The sequence below is a fragment of the Solea senegalensis genome, unplaced genomic scaffold, assembly GCF_019176455.1.
Source record: "Solea senegalensis isolate Sse05_10M unplaced genomic scaffold, IFAPA_SoseM_1 scf7180000016135, whole genome shotgun sequence".
NCBI classification, from domain to species: domain Eukaryota; kingdom Metazoa; phylum Chordata; class Actinopteri; order Pleuronectiformes; family Soleidae; genus Solea; species Solea senegalensis.
The window spans coordinates 12,489-34,842 of NW_025321611.1; the positions used below are offsets into that span (position 1 = coordinate 12,489).

At 44.0% G+C, this 22,354-nt stretch overlaps 1 protein-coding gene across 1 annotated transcript; it reads left to right on the forward strand.

The window, feature by feature from the left end:
* Positions 1–228: 228 nt before the first annotated feature.
* LOC122762855 (ERC protein 2-like) lies at positions 229–19,356 on the forward strand (the record flags this gene model as incomplete). Its single annotated transcript, XM_044018046.1, has 5 exons — positions 229–366; positions 6,205–6,369; positions 14,608–14,649; positions 14,940–15,112; positions 19,263–19,356. Coding segments are annotated over 5 exons (612 nt in total), but the record flags the coding sequence as incomplete, so codon positions are not given.
* Positions 19,357–22,354: the final 2,998 nt, after the last annotated feature.

Consider the following 22,354-nt stretch of genomic DNA (forward strand, 5'->3'; position numbering starts at 1 on the left):
TCATCCAGCTTCATCCTCTCTATGAATCAGTGGCCAATGGGATAATATGTGTTTTTGTGGAACCACAAAGTCCTCAGTCACGATAATCCAATTGAGTTCATTAACCTTCCATGTACAGTCTAATTTCTTTCCTCCCCAGGATTGTCTTTGTCATCGCTGGGTTCTTGATTGTCATCGATGACTCGCTAATCTCAACTCATCTCCATCTCCGTGTGCTTCTCTGTCCAGATTGAGAACCTGCTGGAGCAGTTGAAGGATAAGGACAAACAGCTGGCTGGACTGAGGGAGAGAGTTCAGGGCTTTCAAACCGACTCCAGCAACACAGACACAGCACTGGCCACGCTGGAGGAGGCGCTGTCTGAGAAGGTACGCCACACCCGGGGATGCTGAGGATCTAACTCCACTCGCTTTGGTATCCATGACTTCATAGTACGTCCTCAACATGGGCGGAGTCATGTGAAACTGTCATGACGTGGTTTTATACGCGACACAAATACAAACAAAAAGTGACTTGAAACTCGATTCAATGTATTTGTATAGCAACCAAAAAACAACATACATTAGTCTCTGTGCAACCTTTACAACACTATAGAGAGAAGAGAAACCCAACAATTCGCACAATGAGCAAACACTAGGGGGCAGTGGAGAGAAAATAAAACTGTGACAGAACCAGACTCAAAGATGTGCAGCATCTGCCTCGACTGGTTGTGGTGAAAGGAAAAATGGGGGACAGAGAGGAAGTGGAGAGGAGAGCGAGAGACCAGTTCTATGTTTAGACAATCAGTGATGACATGATTATAGAACTACAACATCATTAATATGAAAGATGAAAAAATCAAATAAGACAGAAGTGATATTAACGGTAAAAGGAGTTAAGACCATAATAACTGTGGTTCAATGTCAAACGTGATTGATCTTAGTCATCATGAGGTTTGAAAATGAAAGTTGAAGATAGAATTATGAAGCATTCTGCAAACATGTACAGCGGACGTTAATCACTGATCCGTTACAGAGGAACTAGCACCAGTTTAGTTCCCAGGAAATCCAGGTTCTGGGCCGTGTTGCTCTTTTTGTTGGACGTTTATTGTGAGCAATAAAAAAAAACACACACTGAAGATGACGAGGCTGAAACTTGTTTGTCAGATTGAGACAATAAAAACTCACAAAGTGAAACTATTAGACCACCACTTGGCCCTGGAACAGTGTGGAAACTTTGAGGCACACTTGTTTTGCAGGAAGCCGCTCCACGGCGCACAGCTTCATTAAGTTGCATGCTTGGCTATGACTCACTGCCATCATTTACAGACACGGCCTCCTAATTTATAGACCTTGGACCACACTGGATGAGGTCCTGAGAAGCGGTGAGGCTGTGGAGGAAAAGGGAGGTGCAAGGTGAACACAGGCGGAGGATTAGTCCCTGTCTGTAAGTGCACTGAACACAGGGGAGGGAATGATGTATAGAATAAGAGGAGGATGGGGGGAGGGGTGGATGAGTGGAGGGGCAGGATGGCAGAAGAGGCTCATGTCTGATGGAAGAGGTGGCCTCTGATTTGAGGGAGGCAGAGGTCAAGGAATGCAAGACTGGAGACGGAGTAGAAAAAAAAGAAGTTGAACTTGTGCAAAGGAAAAAGAAAGAAGAGAGAACACAGAGCATGGAAGGAGAAGGATATATACAAAGAAACTGATAAGGATTTGAAATTCAATAACTGATAACACGGACACAAATATACATGGAAAAGAAAGCAACTGTCAGGAAGAGAGAGAGATTCTGCAGATGCAGTCAAGAGTTTGTGGACATTCTCTGTCCAACTTTGTACCATGATGTCTTTAATCCTGCAAGATTCACTGCTCTCCTCATCTTTACCAAAGAACATGCAAAAGATAATCAACCGATCAGTTTAAAACTGCTGGTCAAAGGATTTCGCCTAAAGACCTGGTCTAAGGTCCTGAGATGGGTGGGACTTTACAGATATTATTATTATTTTCATTAATATACTTTTGGGCTCCATTTGTCTGTTCTTATCTATTTTTGTAATTGTACTGTGTTTGTACTTGATGTTGTGTAAAGTACTGTAAAGTAATACTTTTTCACTTTTTACAATATAAGTATATGATATTTACTTTTGTGATATAAAAAGTACTTGAGTTTTAGAAGTCAAATAATTAAATAGGAATTAGAATTGAGCGATGGTGGCTCTGAACACTTTACGTGAAACTGAACACTTTACATGAAACTCAACACTTTACATGAAACTCAACACTTTACATGAAACTCAACACTTTACATGAAACTCAACACTTTACATGAAAATGAACATTTTACATGAAACTGAACACTACATGAAACTGAACACTTTACATAAAACTCAACATTTTACATGAAACTGAACACTTTACATGACACTGAACACTTTACATGAAACTCAACACTTTACATGAAACTCAACATGTTACATGAAACTCAACAATTTACATGAAACTCAACACTTTACATAAAACTCAACACTTTACATGAAACTCAACACTTTACATAAAACTCAACACGTTACATGAAACTCAACACTTTACATGAAATTCAACACTTTACATGACACTGAACACTTTACATGAAACTCAACACTTTACATGAAACTCAACACTTTACATGAAACTCAACACGTTACATAAAACTCAACACGCTATAGAAACTCAACACCTTACATGAAACTCAACCTTTACATGAAACTCAACCCTTACATGAAACTCAACACTTTACATAAACTCAACACTTTATATAAAACTCAACACGCTATGAAACTCAACACTTTACATGAAATTCAACACTTTACATGACACTGAACACTTTACATGAAACTCAACACTTACATGAAACTCAACACTTTACATGAAACTCAACACTCAACACGCTACGAAACTCAACACCTTACATGAAACTCAACCCTTTACATGAAACTCAACCCTTTACATGAAACTCAACACTTTACATAAAACTCAACACTTTATATAAAACTCAACACGTTACATGAAACTCAACACTTTACATGAAATTCAACACTTTACATAAAACTCAACATTTTACATAAAACTCAACACTTTACCTGAAACTCAACACTTTACATGAAACTGAATACTTTACATGAAACTCAACATGTTACATGAAACTCAACAATTTACATGAAACTCAACACTTTACATAAAACTCAACACTTTACATGAAACTCAACACTTTACATAAAACTCAACACGTTACATGAAACTCAACACTTTACATGAAACTCAACACTTTACATAAAACTCAACACTTTACATAAAACTCAACACTTTACATGAAACTCAACACTACATGCAACTGAATACTTTACATGAAACTCAACACTTTACATACAGCTCAACACTTTACATAAAATTCAACAGTTTTAATACTAAAAATCTTTTACTCAAGTAGTTCTCTCTAAAGTGACATTAAATCAACCAAACCCACTTCCTGACGAGGTCCTTGTACTCAAACGTGGTTTCTCAGTGTTCCCCCCCTCGTCTGATTCAAGGTGACCTAAGCAAACATACTCCACATGGGCGGATGGGTGAGTGAATGGAGTGGATGTTGGTCGTAAACATTCAGAGTTTGTTTTTTTTCTGGCAACGTGAGAGAGCAGCTGCTCTCCATAAAGCCTCACCTCAGCACCACAGAGCTAGCACGCCGCCACAAACATTAAAAGATGAATGGCAGCCAGTTTGAGGTTTTGTTTTCTGTAAAAATGCACGGCATTTAATCGCGCAGGTAATGTTTTTTGCAATAAAACCCGGTCGATTTACTGTATTCCTCTGGAAACAAGTTACTCCAGAGAGGTTGGAATGCCTGGTGCTTTGAACTGTTGTTTTCTGCACAGGCCTTTAGCGATGTGTTAATGGATCTGCTCTCATGTTCACACGCTGCCAGACATTTCTAATTGAACACAGGACAGATTTGATGTTGTGTTACTGTACCAGCTTTGACCGTGGAAGAGTCAAACCTGAGTTTGCAAGTGTGTACACACTCTACCACCAACCGACTGGCTGGACTTCAACAGTGACTCCATCTTTACTTAGCGATGGTGCTTGTTTTAGCTTAGTGTAAAAAATGACGGCAGTTCCTGGTGGACATGTTTGTTTGTTCTCCAGCTCAGTGATGAATGCTGGTTTACATTGTGTTGGCAGAGACTTTTATATGAGTTGTTAATGAGGACAGTTGTGGACGTGAAGATCAAGTGGAAACTCGTGTTAGGGAAAGAACAGTTTGTAAATTCTCCCGTTGTGGACTCGGCTTCACTCCAGTGTTTGTTTGTGCTTCTCCATCAGTGATAGAACCTGGTACCTGCTGCTTGTTTTACTTCCTGCTCTGACGAGGTTCAGCTGATACTAAACTGTGACTTCATCGACTGCTGGCCTCTGATTGGTCAGAGAGTGTGATAAAAGCAATCATGAGCTCGACGTCAAAGCAACAATGTCCAACTGTCGATCAAAGAAAAAAAATGCTGAAAACATGCGTTCATCTGCAACATTTAGCAATTGTGTTGAACAGAGGAGTCTGGCGGATTTACAGACAGCCCCATCATGACCACATTCACTGGTATTTCAGTTCAGTGACTGAAGGACTGAACTATTCTGTCAACTCATCTGAACTAATGATTCTAATGATTCACTTTCACACAAAACAACTGCTTTACAAGTCACGTGTTTGTGTTTATCGTGATATTATTGATATTGTGTATAGTGATATTATTGGTATCGTGTATCGTGATATTATTGCTATTGTGTATCGTGATATTATTGGTATTGTGTATAATCGTGATATTATTGGTATCGTATATATTATTGGTATCGTATATATTATGGTATATCGTGATATTATTGGTATCGTGTATCGTGATATTATTGGTATCGTATCATGTATCGTGATATTATTGGTATCGTATCATGTATCGTGATATTATTGGTATTGTATCGTGTATCGTGATATACTGTCAGATAAAAAGTTAGAGTTCCCAATACATGTGAATGTGTATTACTCATTATTATCTCTGATAATGTTGGTTTGCTTCATTTAATTGAATATAAATGAATTTTAAGCAGAGCTGTTTCCTGTGAGCTCACAGACCTTCGTCTTGCTTCATCTTTTATCACCTACATGTATTTGTGTTGCCGGCAGACTTTGAAATGACGGCGCAGTAAACTGTAAAATCCCTTTTTCGGCGTCTGTCCGCGTGTTTACCCAGAAACCACTTCTGATGCAGAGCCCACATATAATTTCTGCTGTGACGAGGAGAACGCTTGGCGAGCTGTTCAGACATTGTGGTCAACGCAGGGTGTGTGTAATGTGTTTACAAGAGCCAGTGTGTGTGTTGTTAATCACACACACTGTCACAAACCTGCTTGTGGAGCCACTGGCCAGCCACAGCGCTGTGGTTCTCATTAACAGGCCAGGGCAGTGTGTGTGTGTTTGTGAGTGTGTGTGTGTGTGATGTGATGTGTACGTTTTCTGTTGTGTTAACGTGCACACAGTTGAGCTCCATAGAGTCAGGTTTTATTATCACATTTCTGGTTTCATTCTCTAAACCCCAAACATCCTTGAAATATTTCATAACGTAGAGAAAACACCCAGGACCTGATTACCCACGTGGTCTCTCTCTCCCCTCCCCCTCTCTCGCTCCCTCCCTTACCTAATTAGAATTAGAAGTCTCACTGTAAATCGTACGTAAATCTCTGACACATACCTCGCATGCTTTGCCGCCCGTGGTGTGGACCTGGTTTGGTGTCAGCGCTCTCAGCTCTCGTCCTGCTGAGAACGTGAGGTTCATCGGTCGTCAGAGAGTGATCTACGTTTCTGTCCAATCCCAGCAAATGTGTCTCCGCTGTCCCTCAAACATCACTGTGTGTTTCCCCCTCAGTGCTGTCCTGATGATGTCATCTATGGACGGATGGATTTTATTTACGAGTTTATCTTTGGCTGCACTCTGTGAAGCACGGTGGTCAGACCGTCTTAAATTCTTCTGTAATGATAGGGAAGGATTGAAATCACAATCCATTCCCCTCTGGACGCTGCACAAGACCCATTTTATATCATTTCAGAAATGTGGACATGCTTTTTATGCAGATAATAGCGGTGCAGGCCTTCACCGAACTCCTGCTCACGCCGCTTGCCAAACTCTCTTTTTCCTACTTTCTCAGGAGCGAGTGATTGAGAACCTCCGGGAGCAGAGGGAGCGGGAGGACAGGGTTCGGCTGGAGGAGTTGGACCAGCTGAGGAAGGAGAACCACGAGCTGAAGGACAAACTGTCGCAGATCCAGACCACAAACCACGGCCTGACCCCGAACCAGAGACCCGATGGAGAGGTCAGTGAGGAGGGTTTGGTTACTGTGTCATAGGAAAAGATGTTGTGTGGATAATGGAAAAGGTGTGTGTGTGTGTGTGTGTGCGCGTGTGTGTGTTGTTTTTGTGTTGCTGTCGTTAAAAGTGAAATATCCAGTGCAGTATAAGAAGAACTTTAACTCTGGTTGAGTTGAGGTTCAGTCGTGTCCACGCGTCGCTCGAGCAACAGGAAGAAAAGTGGAGTTTAAACAGAAACATGATTTCATTTGCTGCTGCTGAAGTTAAGTGTGTGTTAACTTCTGCCACGTGCAGTCTATTTAAATATCTGTCATCAAATACTCATTTGTTTTTACTTCTATTGACATTTATGAGATTCAAATGGAACACTCAGGAACACTGAGAAACACTGAGGAACACTCAGGAACACTGAGGAACACTCAGGAACACTGAGGAACACTGAGGAACACAGGAACACTCAGGAACACTGAGGAACACTGAGGAACACTCAGGAACACTCAGGAACACTGAGGAACACTCAGGAACACTGAGGAACACTGAGGAACACCAAGGAACACTGAGTAACACATAGGAACACTCAGGAACACTCATAGGAACACTGAGGAACACTGAGGAACACATAGGAACACTGAGGAACACATAGGAACACCAGGAACACTGAGGAACACTCAGGAACTCTGAGGAACTTTCAGGAACTCTGAGGAACTCTCAGGAACACTGAGGAACACTGAGGAACACTGAGGAACTCTCAGGAACACTGAGGAACACATAGGAACACTCAGGAACACTCAGGAACACTCAGGAACACTGAGGAACACATAGGAACACATAGGAACACTGAGGAACACTCAGGAACTCTGAGGAGGAACACTGAGGAACACTGAGGAACAGGAACACTCAGGAACACTCAGGAACACTCAGGAACACTGAGGAACACTGAGGAACACCAAGGAACACTGAGTAACACATAGGAACACTCAGGAACACTCAGGAACACATAGGAACACTGAGGAACACTGAGGAACACATAGGAACACTGAGGAACACATAGGAACACTCAGGAACACTGAGGAACACTCAGGAACTCTGAGGAACTTTGAACTCTGAGGAACTCTCAGGAACACTGAGGAACACTGAGGAACTCTCAGGAACACTGAGGAACACATAGGAACACATAGGAACACACTCAGGAACACTCAGGAACACTGAGGAACACATAGGAACACATAGGAACACTGAGGAACACTCAGAACTCTGAGGAACTCTCAGGAACACTGAGGAACACTCAGGAACACTCAGGAACTCAGGAACTCTCAGGAACACTCAGGAACACTGAGGAACACATAGGAACACATAGGAACACTGAGGAACACTCAGAACACTGAGGAACACTAGGAACACAGGAACACATAGGAACAGGAACACTGGGAACACTGGAACACTGAGGAACACATAGGAACACATAGGAACACTGAGGAACACTCAGGAACACTCAGGAACACTGAGGAACACTGGTTCAGAGGAGCGAGCGACTAACTCACTGAGCTCTATCACGTACAGGGACAGACAAGGGATGAACAAGACTTCAAAATAAGAGGGAATTTCACAATAAAATGACATTGACAACGGAACATGACAAGCTCGTTCCCAACTGTCTGATTTCATAGATGGAAACAACTTCCTCTTTCTGAACTGTTAACAAATGTCCGCAGGGTTGTTAGCTGACTGTTCGTCTGCAGGATGGAGGGATGAATTAATTCAATTAATATTGGACATAAAAGAGGGGACAGAGAGAGGGGAGAGAGAGAGAAACTAGAGAGGGGGGGAGAGGGACTTGTCGTCTTATTTAGTTTTCTCTCTTTTTCCTTCTCTCGGTGCAGACGCTTGGCCAGAATTTTTGAGAATGTTTTCTTTTATGCTCATAAAACACGCACACACACACACACATACACACGCACACACACACACACACGCACAGACACATACACACACACACACACATTCCTGTAAATGATATCTTGTTGCATGTTGACACCACATGAAAGCCACAGACAGCAGCAGCTTCTTCTGAACGTGAGCTTGGACCTGTTGTGTAAACTGACGTTTGCGTTTCCACCTAAAACAAACAATGTTGTTGTCCAGGTTACGTCACGAGAACGTGCTCCGTGACTTTGTCTTCCACAAACTAAATAAATAATACAAAGGTGCTAGTGCTCGACCGCTAGCTCCCAAACTCCCATGTCCATGCACACGCTGCAGAGAATGAAGTGAATCATTTACAAACGTTTCTTTGCAAAAATAAAGATTCTCACTGTAGTGAACGTACAGCCACACCAAAGCACAGAAGAGTCAGACATTAGATTAAACTGATTAAACCTGACACACACACACACACACACACACACACACACACACATATGCTGCCAGTGACATCATCTGTTCATGTGCTTGTGCTCAGTCTGGATCCAGGATCCAGGATCCAGACTCCAGCACGTTATGTAAGGTGTCGTGGATGAAAGACATCCAGCACAAATAAAACTCACATCACAGTCTGTAAGTGTAATAAAAGAAAAGGACCTGGTCCAGGTCTCCTGTTCAGCGGGACCACCGCGCTCCTGGACCTCGTGGTGATTTGCTGCGTCGTTACTCTGAAGGCCTCGTGGCCTGCACACGGACATCAGACCTTCATCAGGAACATCTGTGCAGGTTTTTGGTTTTAAATCTCCACAACAGCAAAGAGAAGAAGCTATTTGGTTCTTCAGGTTTTCCAACCATGGATGTTTCGGAGCCAGTCTTCATATCTTCACAAAGCCTTGATGGAACGCCTTCAAATTTGGTCCAAACGTTCACTTCGACTCACAGTTAAACTGACTATGGTCTAACGCCATGTTCACCGCGAGCTTATAGATCACAGTTTGCCTTGTGACTGCAGTTCCTCACAAACACCTCCAGGGAATCCTTTCACATTGGGTCTCAGTGATGAACTTCGATTTAGACCTGACTTTGGTCATTGGTATGAGATGAACGCCTGGATTACTTTGAACTTGGTAGATCGAGTGTTTAACACATGAGCTCAGGAACATCTAGTGAATGTTCCTCTCAAGTGTGGAGCGGTTGGAGTTTTGTGGTCAAAGGTCACGATGAGCCCGTGTGTTTATGAATATCGTAGATGAAGCTTCTTAAACAAGACCTTAAGAGAACCCTTTCATGTTTTTGCCCAAATATTCTTCTGGACTCACAAATGAACGGTTGGCGTTTGGGTGGGCGGGGTTCAAAGGTCACAGAGGCTTCCCAAATACTGTTTTTTGCCTTTAAATTTGATGAACATTCCAATATAATTCAACAAGGGCATGAGTGTGGGATTTGTTGAGACTGGGACAAACGGTAATTGTGTTTTCACTGAGCTATTATTTACATAGTGATGTTTTATTATACTGTTAAAAACAAGGCTTATGGAGAAAGTAAACACAGAGTAACCCTGACCACTTAAATGTGCTTGATATTAAAATGAAGACATGACAAATATCACGAGTTTGAGTAACTGCACTGGAATTCATCACAGCTCCAACAGACGTATGGGAAGTTCCTTCATGTAAATTGAATAGAAAAATGGAGACGACGATGCCTGACGCCGCTGTTACGAGCAGCCATTAACCTCTGAAGTGTGTGTCCTCGTACACACAGTGAACCTCTCACTGCGTCCGCAGATGTTTGGATTACTGACTCAGTCGAGCTGTTAGTGGAGCGTTTTATCTCGACCCCAGAGCCGCTGCGTCCACGCCGCTGCATCAGCGTCCTCTTCCCATAAAACGGTATTTGTTGATTCCGAGGGTCAGGAGAGGACGTCAGGAAATAAACACTTACTCTTCAAAGAGAAGAAGGGTAAAGAACCTCAGGGAAGGCAGGACCCTTTCCACAGAGACCACCACACCTCAAAGAACCCCTGAGTCCTGTGAAGCTTTGACTGCCACCTGTTAGAGTGGAAATTTCCCGTCTGATTCTCTCCAGAAAATCCTTTAAAGAAATACTGACAGGAGAGAAAACATTCCGCCCGACATAATTAAGAACGACTGTAAATAATGACTCTAAGAGTAAAGGAACGATTCATCCCATAAACCACCAACAACTACCAGCTCCTCTTGCTTGTGTGAGGCATCGAAACTAACCGCTGTCAGCCTGGAATCAACATCTGCTTAAACCTACGATAACTGAAGAATCTGATTATTGGACTGGGAATTGAACCTCTCCCACACCAGATTCCATAGAGAAAACCATGGTTCTTAGCTCACAGGGCCACTGCTGCCACGTTTAGTGCGTTTGTGTTGCTTCCATAAATGTGGAAGAAGGATTTCAAACACCAAAGTCACAGATGAACACATTTGGACTTAGTGATGGAGGCAGCACTTGATCACAAACTCCTGTGTGTGTGATAATAAATCAATGATTCTCTCTATGGAATTTGGTGTGGGGGAGTGAGGAGTTCATAAAGTGAGATAAACCTTAGTTTCCAGGTTCCAGTACTTAAAAAAAACTACTGCTTTAAACATGTTTTTATTGAAATCTGGTGGATTTAATGTGGACTTGTGGCTTTTTCAGGGACATTTAACGTTGTTTCATAATCTCGCAGCTTGTGGTGACCTTGACTGGTTACATTATTACTGATAATCAAAACGTCTCGTCAGAGAATGAACGATGGCCGTTTTAAACGCCACTTTAAAGACTTTTCAGGAAGTTTTCTTTCAGGGTTTTTATGCTTTTTCCGTACAAAGATAAGAAGAATCAGATTTTTCCACTCTTGAATCTACAGTGTTTCACACGCGGTAGCCACACTCACAGCGGCGCAGCCTGGTGGCCACACATGTTTCACTTACTTGTAATATTTACACTATAGAGAAATTCCCAGGAATGATAATAATAATTTTTCTGACCATGTATGTAACTGTATCTTTACACCCTTCCCTGTCATAATATCATTAACCCCTGTTGAAATTCAAATGCGTGCTGCGTCTCCATTTTGTGTTTGTGATGTTTTTTTAATGCTCTGAGCGTCGTCTGTTCATGCATTCATCGTTTTTTATGATGAATTTTGTCAAATTTGGCATAAACGTTCACTTGACCTCAGGGTCAAAGGTCAAGGCCTCTGTAAAATGTCATACTTATAATAAAATGAGTATACTTTTGGTGTCATAGTAAAGGGAAAACGTGTGTTAAGATGTGTAAATATCAGTGTAAGTGTTACTGGTGAAGAGTAAATGAAGATGGCTCACAAAAAAATGAAAATAATTCAGCTTCGCCTGAAAAAAAGAAAGAAAAATAAGGATGAATATGTCTCTGGAATGATGGAGAATCAGCTCTGAACTCACTCAAATCAAAGAACAACCTGTGAACATCATCTCTGCAATCTGACTTTGATCAAGTGAAGCGTGTATTAAACTACTTCCTTCACTTTTATATAACTATTAATGTTCAATAAAACAATTGATGTCATTGTTTCAAACTTCCTGCAGACTTTAATATGTTTTCCATTCCAAAAACCAACACCAGATGGGCCTATTGAGCATTGTCTCTCTTTGCTGGCCTGTATCTCAGCGAGGGAATGGACGACATCTCATTGGCTTCCTTACGGCCAATAGAAGGACGCTGCCGTCCCCGAATTTTGATTGACAGCTTTGTTTGCCACTGAGAAGCAACAGAGCGCCTGGCTGCTAATGCTAATGGTAATGCTTCTCAAAACGTGATGACGTCACAGAGAGACGCCCGGAAGCTTTTGAATGTAACACAGGAAGTCAGTCTTTGTTGGCGGAGAAACATCAAAAGTGAGAGCGATTTTACAGATGTTTCTGTTGTCTTTGTTCTTTGGCTTTGATCTCAGTAATGCTTTGTCGTATACTGCTGTGGCGTACACTGTTGGAAACAGAGTCTCAGCTTTCATTTGATAAAAAGGCGGAGCTTTAGCTGCAGAAATGTGGCGTTGACACAGGAGTACTTACGAGGTTTGATGCGTTAGAGCTGTGTTTGTCACATTTAAAATAGGTTTTACACAGACTCTGTCAGGGTTCCCCAGTTGGGGGACCTTTGGGCTTGTGATTGAAACGTCTTGATATTTTTATGAAACATCAAGGTCTCGGTCACGTTGTGTGAAGAAAACTCATTTAATGACATTTGGTATAGACTTGATCTGATGTTGTGACGTCAGACACACGATCACACAAATGTTCACTTGGATTTGTTTTGTGGACCTTTGTGGTTTGCCAGAAACCTTTGTGGTCAGAATTCAAAGGTCAAAGTTCCGAGAGCTTCACAAACCAGGTTCTGCTGCAGGAATATCTCCTCGGTTTGTGACACGCTGGAGCCAAATATTGATCTGACGTGATTTGACTCACTGATGTCACTGTCAGAGGAACAGGATAACGTGGTTTGATCGTTAGCCTGCGATTCTCACCCCGACTGCTCAACATTAACTTTCTTTTAAGTCAACAACTGGATGTTAGATGAGTCTGGAAAATAACTGTTTAGACTGAAACTGCGTTGGTCGACGGATGCAAACAAGCACTGGGCAGTAATTCTACTGTTTCAGAGTTATGTGGACTTCACAGTGTGTGTGTGTGTGTTTGATGATGTTTAAACAAGTGGCCTCAGCTGTCTCGACATGTTAAACAATCTTTACAAACACAGCAGACACACGAGAAAGGAGAAGATAATTCTAGGTTACAAACTTCCTCTGGGATATTTTTCTCACACAAGAAAGAATTCATCGGCGTTTTCTTCCACATTTAAGCGAGAGAAAGAGGGAAAAAAGAGAAAGATGTTTGGTGGTCTCATAAAATCCCAGCTGAACAGAGCGAGACGGTAATTATAGAATGATAATGAGTGAACATGAAGGACGGCCCGGGGTGGAGACTGATAGAGGAAGACCACAGAAAAGGAGGCGGCAGAGGGGGTGAGGGGGTGATGAGGGGATGAGGGGATGAGAGCGGATGAGGGTACAGATTGGTTCTGCTTCAGCTGGATTATGAGCCTAACCACAGATGAAGGATTGCTTTACCTTTTTCCTTTAGCTTTAAACGCTGCTCAGAGGAGTTGGTCTGGGCTCTGACGTCGACTTTACTGCGTTTACATCTGTCACAACAACACGACGGAGAAACGCGGCAGTGTTTCACTTTCAGATTTGTTTGTTGACGATCAACTGTGAATAAAATGCTATTTGTTGACTTGGAACTCGACCTTTGACCTTTGACTGCCAAATCCCAAAATCTGAAGAGATTCCCCTGCAAATGATGAACTGTGTTCAGGTTGGTGAAGGTCGCCGTAACCTCATCCTTGTAAATCTGCCACATATGTTCACTTGGACTCGCAGAGGAACTGATTACAGTTTGGTGGTTAGGTAAGGTCAAAGGTCAAAGACACATGTTTTGTCTTGTGGATGCAACATCTCAGGAACATCTTGAGAGAATTTCCTGAAGTCTTGTGTCGGGTTCTTCAGCCCTGATGTTTGGTGAGAGAGTCCAAGGTTCTGAGACGTCAGGTCACATGAGCCCAACCCTGAGTACTGTGAGGGTGTTTGAGGAGGAGCCTGAAGACACACAATATTCATTTCAAACATCGTATCTCCATAAAGACAAAACCTGTTTCTGGCTCCTCATCGAAACCATTGTTTTCTAATTTAAGTGTTGGTTTAAGCTTGTGGTTTTTTTAGAATAAAAAGTCCTTGAAAAGTTCTTGAACTTGATTGATTCATCTGCTGGGGGCCTCCAGATGCTGATCACTGAACTAAGGCAACATTTACCACATGTGTGTTCATACTGGCTCCATGTGGCCAGCAGACCACAGGTTTGAGAAGGAATTGGTCCTTGAAAGTCCTTGAAAAGTTCTTGAACTTGATTGATTCATCTGCTGGGGGCCTCCAGATGCTGATCACTGAACTAAGGCAACATTTACCACATGTGTGTTCATACTGGCTCCATGTGGCCAGCAGACCACAGGTTTGAGAAGGAATTGGTCCTTGAAAGTCCTTGAAAAGTTCTTGAACTTGATTGATTCATCTGCTGGGGGCCTCCAGATGCTGATCACTGAACTAAAGCAACATCTACCACATGTGTGTTCATACTGGCTCCATGTGGCCCACGGACCGCAGGTTGGACACCTCTGATGTCAGCTGTCACAGATATGAATGTTAATGAATGATTAATCATTTCTATTGTGATCGTTGCTCCACACTCACATCCTGTGTTTTTATCTTCCAGGTTCCAGCCAAGGTCAACGGTCCACCGGCAGTGAGTCCCACGGTGCGTCTGTCTGTGTGCATGTCTGTCTGTCTGTCTGTCTGCCTGTGTGTGTCTGTGGAAAGTCCAGATTGGGACCAAAATCTGGCCAATTAACCACTAGCATGGAGGCGGGGCTTTATTTCCCAACTACTGGAGTTAGCAACTGAATGCTAATAATTTCTGGTTCCCAGAATGTTCTGGGAGCGTTGCCTTTTGGTTTTATTCAGCATTAACAACTTTCATTGGACATTCACATGTTCTGCTGATTTTCTCTTTAAATAAACAATATTGTATCTCCGCCTCCTCCACAGAGCACAGAGGACGCAGTCAGGAAGTGTCCGGACATCAACGACCGTCTGAGGCTTCTGGAGCAGGAGGTTTCCCGCTACAGAGAGGAGTCTGGGAGGTCGCAGGCCGAGGTGGAGAGGCTCATGGCCGCGCTGAGGGACGCAGAGACGGACAAGAAGATTCCTGACGTGGAGAGGTGAGGGTCCTTTGTGTTTGTCACAGGACGCCATCTGTGTGTCCTCAGGATCTTTCCCAAGTGTTCTATTTATAAAGCAGTGATCCACGAGACATAAACTGTCCACTCTGTGTCCTCCCAGCACTTGAAACCACTTCCACGATGTCATGCTTCTAAAGTTCTTTCTCTGACGTCTTTAATTCTTCTCATGTCTTTGTTAAATAACATCATCCATAATCATGACCATGAGCTCCTAAACATCCCATCTATTAAAGGGATAGTTGTCGTCGTCGATCACAAGGAAACACCAACTTCAGCCACTGAAGAAAAGGACGACCTAAATAACTCTAACACATCTTTACTTGTTGAAAACAAAACTTATAATCACAGCACAATGTCTTTGAGACGTGCGTGTCTGTGTGTGTGTGCACACGTGCACACGTGCGTGTCTGTGTGTGTCTGTGTGTGTGTGCGTGTGAAAAGGAACATTTTTCATTTTCAAACGTACGTTGTCTCCATCAGGCCACAGCGCTGGTTCTGACTGAGCGTCACTTTCCTGCCTCGTTCATTAGCCGTTTTACAGACTCTGCACTCTGGCATGAAAACCTGAGCGAGCTGAACGCTGTGTGTGCGTGTGTGTGTGTGTGTGTTACGCTCACTGTGTGTGTGTGTGCATCACTGTGTGTGTGTGCGTGTGTGTGTGTGTGTGTGTGTGTGTGCATGTGTGTGTGTCGCTCACTGTGTGTGTGTGCGTGTGTGTGTGTTATACACTCGCTGTGTGTGTGTGTGTGCGCATGTGCGTTGTGCGTGTGTGTGTGTGTGTGTGCGTGCATGTGTGTGTGGGCGTGTGTGTGTGTGTGTGTGGGCATGTGTGCGTGGTGTGTGTGTGTGTGTGTGCGTGTGTAGGTATGTGTGTGTGCGTGCGTGTGTGTGTGTGTGTGTGTGGCGTGTGTATGTGTGTGTGTGTGTGTGTGTGTGCATGCATGTGTGTGTGTGTGTGTGTGCATGTGTGTGGCATGTGTGTGTGTGTGTGGTGTGGGCATGTGTGTGTGTGTGTGTGTGCATGCGGGTGCGTGCATGCAGGCGTGTGCGTGTGCATCGTGGTGTGTGCGTGTGTGTGTGTGCTGTCAGCAGGTGACTGTAGCTCAGTCTGTGATTGGTCAGTAATAATGATCATGGGCAGAGTTTTGTTTTTACTGTTCAGATTGTAATTCCTCACTAATCTGCTGCAGCGATCAGTGACAGTGAACAGTCTGCGTCAGCTGTTCACACCAACACACTTGTGTGTGTGTGTGTGTAGTTCTGTCTCTGTGGGGACTTTTGTCTGGACCCCACAATAATACAGGGATTTTGCAGACCCCTGTCCTAGCCCCTTACCCCAATCTAAGTGCCTCACACTAACCTTGAACTCAACCCTAATCTAACCCTCAAACCAGGTCTCAGCCCCTAAAAAGACCTTTAAAGATAAAATGTCCTCATTTCCTTTAGTCCTTTAGGTCCTCACAAAGACACACACACACACACACAGGCAGTGAAATGGTATTTTTTCACCACTGCATCAGGATAAACGATCCTTCATGTCATCATCTTCTCTCTCAGAGGGATCTTTGTCTTTTATAAATCCTGCTGCTGGCGTCTGTGTCTGCATGAAATCACTGGATTTTTGTTGTTTATTAAAAACAAGACGAGGAGACAGAGTGAGAATTAAGAGTAATGGAGATAAAAATCATGTTATTACTCTTTTTAACCTTTATTTACCCAGAAAAGTCAACTAAAACCCCCTGCACTCCCCCTGCACTCACACTGCCAGTTTCCCACATTCACATCTGAGAGCGACCCGGCGAGCCCGCAGCTTCCTGCCGCTGCTCGCTCACACGCTCACGTGGAGCCTTGCTCAAAGGTACGAGGGAGGTCGGAGGATTTTTCTGTCATGTTTGTCTTTCTCAATGCTGTCCTTGTGTGATTGTGTGAGTCACAACAACACAAATACAAAAATAAAGAATCAATGGTCTGTCGGTGTGGAAGGAGACAGACGATCCCGCCCTCTTTCGCTTGCCTTCTGGTCCAAGCTCCGCCCGCAAACGTCCTTATTTGGAGGGTATTTTTATGAAGTTTTCCTCCGACTTGCTGGTGAACATGTGGGGATCAAGACTCCTCCTCTCACCTCTTACTTTCCCAAGCAGTCCAGGGAACTACGGTAGCCTTCACAGACCAGAAAGAATGCTTTTCTTCTTCTAGCTCGACACGCTTTGTTTTCTGTGACTTCATAGCTCCTCCTCCTCCTCAACGTGGGCGGAGTCATCGCAGCACGGCTGCATGAAACTGTGGTGACGTGGTTTTTTTAGTGAATCATTAGAATCATTAGTTGAGATGAGTTGACAGAATGGTTCCGTCCTTAGACTTAGAGTGTGGGTCTCCAGCTGGACATTGTTGCTGTGACGTCAGTATCAGCTCAGCTGAACCGCGTCAGAGCAGGAGGTGAAACAACCAGCAGGTTTCTGATTCTGATTCTGATTCTGAGGTTCTATCACTGATGATGGAGAAGAAGAACAAACGTGCTTCCACTTGAAACTGCAAAATGCACACGTGGTTATTTTGTCCGTCAGCGTTGGCCGAGGCTTCTCCTAAAGCTAGAAAAACAGAACGTGTTTTATTTTAAAGCAATCATACACTTATACAATCAAACTTAATGGCTACAATCTTTAAGTCTCTGCCAATGAAAGCCTCCAAAATACAGCGCACTGATCTTTAAGTGTGGTAATGAGTGGGAATAGACGGGAATGACAGAGCTGTGTCTGGAGATACCGAAGGAGGAAGAGGAACAGCAGAGCTCGTGCTTTAACGGCCAGAAATCAAGCTTCGGTGCTTTTGTTGGATCGCGCGAGTGTCGAGAGCTCCAGGAGGAAAGAAGTGAAAGTGAGTGGAAGTGAGTGGACTCGTGCTCGCGCTCTCTCTATCTCTCACCTCACCTCTCCTGAAGAGCGACAGGCGTCACCGCAGTGAAATACCACTCTTCTTTATGGTTTATGGTGCGATAACGTCAAAGACACGCTGGACTTTGCTTCTGTTGTGACTGATGTATTCATCACACACACACACACACACACACACACACACACACACACACACACACACAGGGTAAACACACCGGTGTGGCCATGGAATAATAATGTGGCAGCTTTGAGCAGCTGCTCGGTCACAGGCTGTTTACCGAGCTCCAGGGTTTCTCTTCAACGCTAATTTGTCACTGTCAGCACTGTGCAGAAGAAAAAGAAGTGTGTGTGTGTGTGTGTGTGTGTGTGTGATTCTATTTTGAGAGTTTATGAGAGGGTGAGGGCGACGTGGTGCCAGTGGAACATGGTCAGTGTCCGTGTGTTCAGACCCTTACAACAGCTTCCACTCATCTTCATCCACTTCATCCCAAAGCCGCTGGATGGGGTTAAAGGTCAGGACTCAAGTCAAGTTCCTCCACACAAAGTCAAGACTCGTGGAGACCTGTGTACCTAATATTGAAACACCTGAATGGAGGAAGTGTGTACGCCTTTAAGAGCTTTGATGTCAGAGGAGAACGAGCTGGAGATGAAGATCATGATCCAGAAGACTCGTGGAGACCTGTGTACCTAATAAAGTGGAGAAGAAATGACGATGAACTCCTCGCTGTCACGTTACTTCACGGTGGGATCTGTGTGAAGGCCATGTTGTTGTCGCCATGACAACACAGACGAGGCAAAAAAACTGTGGGGCTGTAACGGCTGATGTCATGGAGACATTAGTTTTATTTTCCGTGTGTGTGTGTGTGTGTGTGTGTGTGTGTGTGTGTGTGTGTGTGTGTGTGTGTGTATCTGGTGATGTTTGGTTAAATAACCAGGTGTGAGTGTGCAGGTAAACACAAAGCCGTGTTCTGCTCTGTAATCAGCGCCTGACGCTGACGGCAGATTTATTATCTCCTGTTACAGTTTAGCCACGTCTATAGATAGAAGCTATTAAAATTCTTTGAAAATGTGTGCGTGTGTGTGTGTGTGTGTGTGTGTTGTGTGTGCGTGTTTTTTGTCTCACATCAGTCATCAGTCATGTCGTGGTAACTCTGAATCATAAAACACAAACACACAAACATGAGAACCATTGTGTACACGTTATTATATCTGTGCTGCTTTCTTTCTTCTATCTGAAGGCAAATCAAGTCTCCAAACGTCCACAAGCACATGGTTCCGGGGGACATGAGGACAGACGTCCCGCCTGATGGACATCCACACTCTTTATCACAGGTGTGTGTGTGTGTGTGTGTGTGTGTGTGTGTGTGTGTGTGTGTGTCTCACACTCATTCATCTGCTCCTCTTTCCTCCTCTTTATTCTTTACATGTTTTAAATCTAAACCACTTTACTCCGGTGTAAACGAGTCAATATGGGATTGTGCTCAAGAGAAAAGAGAAACATTAATATTTATGAGGATATGGACTACAATAGTACTGAATAGTCTACAATATAAACTTATTTATTTACACATTTGTCAAAGGAATCTATCAATACATTTGAATTCACCCTATTTTACTTTTGTTTCACTAAAATGAAATGACCATGTGACAATTTTCTGGATTTTTGGTTCTAATCTGGCGTGACCCATGGGTATGCATGCTCTAATCCAGGGTTTCTCAATCCTGGCTGGTGCCAATCTCATCTGACAGGGGGCGGTAGGCGTGGTCACACCCTAGACAGGTCACCTGTCCATCACAGGTCCATTTAGAGCGTCCTGTTCACCTGATCATCACACCTGCATGTTTGTGGCCTGTGGGAGGAAAGCACGCACACACGGGGAGAACATGGGACCTCCTGCAGAAAGACCCTGGTTCTGACCACTAAGCCACCGCGTTTTGAGCTGGTTCCTCGTCTGTGTTCAGTTGGAGCTGTTGTGTTGTTTCTGCGTGTGCTGGCAGCGTCCGACGCTTCCTCTCCTGCACGTGTTCAGGAAGAGTGAGAGGATTTATTTCTGTTGGTATAAATAATGAAAGTCTGAAGTAACGACCTGAAGAACGACTCTGGGTTGCGGAAGTAAAATTCCCCGTCATTAATCTTCTGGATTAGTGTCTCAGAAAATGCCAGAGTTGGAATCAGAGTGAGCATTTGATTCAGAGAAAAACAGAGATTTGAATGCTGTGAGAAAATACCCTGCGACTGCTCGTCTGTGGCTAAAGCTACAGCTAATCTACAGAGCGAGCAACATCAGATTAAATCCCACGTCCTGCAAAGATGTCTCTGACATTTAATCATGCGAGTCCCTCTGGAACTCTCTTTTTTTTTGTCTCTGGTGATCTGTGGCTGGATCAGGAACACACGGCACGCTCCGCGGGTCAACACAAACAAACACACACAAACACACACTGAGCCTGGTCCACGCTGCAGAGTTTATGTGGGACGCAGTGATATCATCTCTCAGCTCCATCGAGACGCCACGCTGCACTTCACAGACACAGAGAAAACACACGGAAATGTTCACTTCAAGCCTTCAAACACGTCCTGATGTGTCTTTATCCGTCACACTCAGGATTCTGGGTTTTTATTCAGCTTTCAGGGTTTGTTACCACGGTGACGAGGGACGGTAACGTTTGAAACCGTCATTTACACTTTAACACACTGGACTCACAATATCAGTTCAAACGAAGCTGCTGTTGCTCTGATAGAAGATTAACGTGAGGACATTTCCTCCTCTGAATAATAATGACGTCACATGACGTCACATGACTGATGAATGCGGTCAAGTTCTCGCTCCACATGAGGACAGGAGAGTTGTCTGTGTTTGTTGTTGTCGTGGTTACGTCTTCGTCCTCATGGTGCGCGCGGAGACGCTTCACGCTCACGACATCGTTTCCACGTCGCGTTTTTTCTTTGGTGGGGGACAAAGAAGTGGGAGGGGCTTCGAGTTCAGTCAATGTGCCACCCAAATCATCAGTTACCGTGGTTTCTGTTAGTGGGCAGCAGCTTCAGGTTAGTGGGAGGAGCTAGGATGGCTACAACCACAATACTTTGTCTGCACTGGGGGCGTGGCTAAATCCTCAATTCCACCTTTGATTTCAGAGGTCGAGATCGTGACATCACACACATTATGAAACAGGAACATAGAGGTTGTGTGTGTGTGTGTGTGTGTGTGTGCGTGTGCGAGGCTGAGGAGTCGTCGGTGCGCGGCTGCTGGAAATGTGCATTCTCTCACTCTCTGGTTTATTTAAGTGATTATAATCCTGCATCAAACCGGAGGACAGGGCCAGACTCCATAATGAGGCGTCCCAGGGGCAGAAGGTGATGACTGCTGCTGCACAGGCAATTATCTCTGTCTCTGCACTCGCTCCATCTCCACAGCCTTCTCTTTCCTCACGCCTTCCTTTTTTTCCCTCTTTCCATTCCTCGTTTTCAGCCAGAAATATTCTCTTGTTACTAATAACACGCACACACACATGAACGCACACACACACATGCACATACACACACACACGCGCGCACACACAGACAGGCAGACACTGCTTTATGGTTAGGTTTCACTCGGGGGTCCTGTAGTTGAGGCCACATCTCAGTAGGTAGTGTGTGTGTGTTTGTGTACTAGTGTGTGTGTGTGTGTCTGTGTGTGTGCGTGCATCAAATTACAACTGTCACGTCCAATTACGGTTTTAGACTGCTGACACACACAGCCTTCCTGTGTGTGTGTGTGTCTGCATGTTTGTCTGTGTGTGTGCATGCGTCTGTGTGGCTGCGTGTGTGTCTGCGTGTGCGTGCGTGTGTGTGTGTCTGTGTGCATGCGTGCGTGTGTTTGCGTGTGTCGTGCGTGTGTGTGTGTGTCTGCATGTGCGTGCGTGTGTGTCTGTGTGCAGGTGTTTGTCACACCTCCAGCTGTGCTGTGCTGACGTGATGAGCCACAAGTATCCGTTTGCCTGACTTGACAATTTTCGATCATGAACATCAAATACAATATTTAATCATGAGGATTTATTGAGATGTTATGGCTTTAGAACATGTTCAGTGAGGCAGTTATTCACAGAGAAGACTGAGAGACTCCCGCTCTGCCCTGATGATCGGGCCTTGCTCTTACACTTTCAAATATTAGGGGCTGTATAGGCCATAATCCAGACTCACCTCTCGCATTAACTAATGACACCTCACACATACTACTGCAATACTACTGAGAGGTTTCACTAGTATATGTGAGAGGTTTCACTAGTCTATGCGAGAGGTTTCACTAGTCTATGTGAGAGGTTTCACTAGTATATGCGAGAGGTTTCA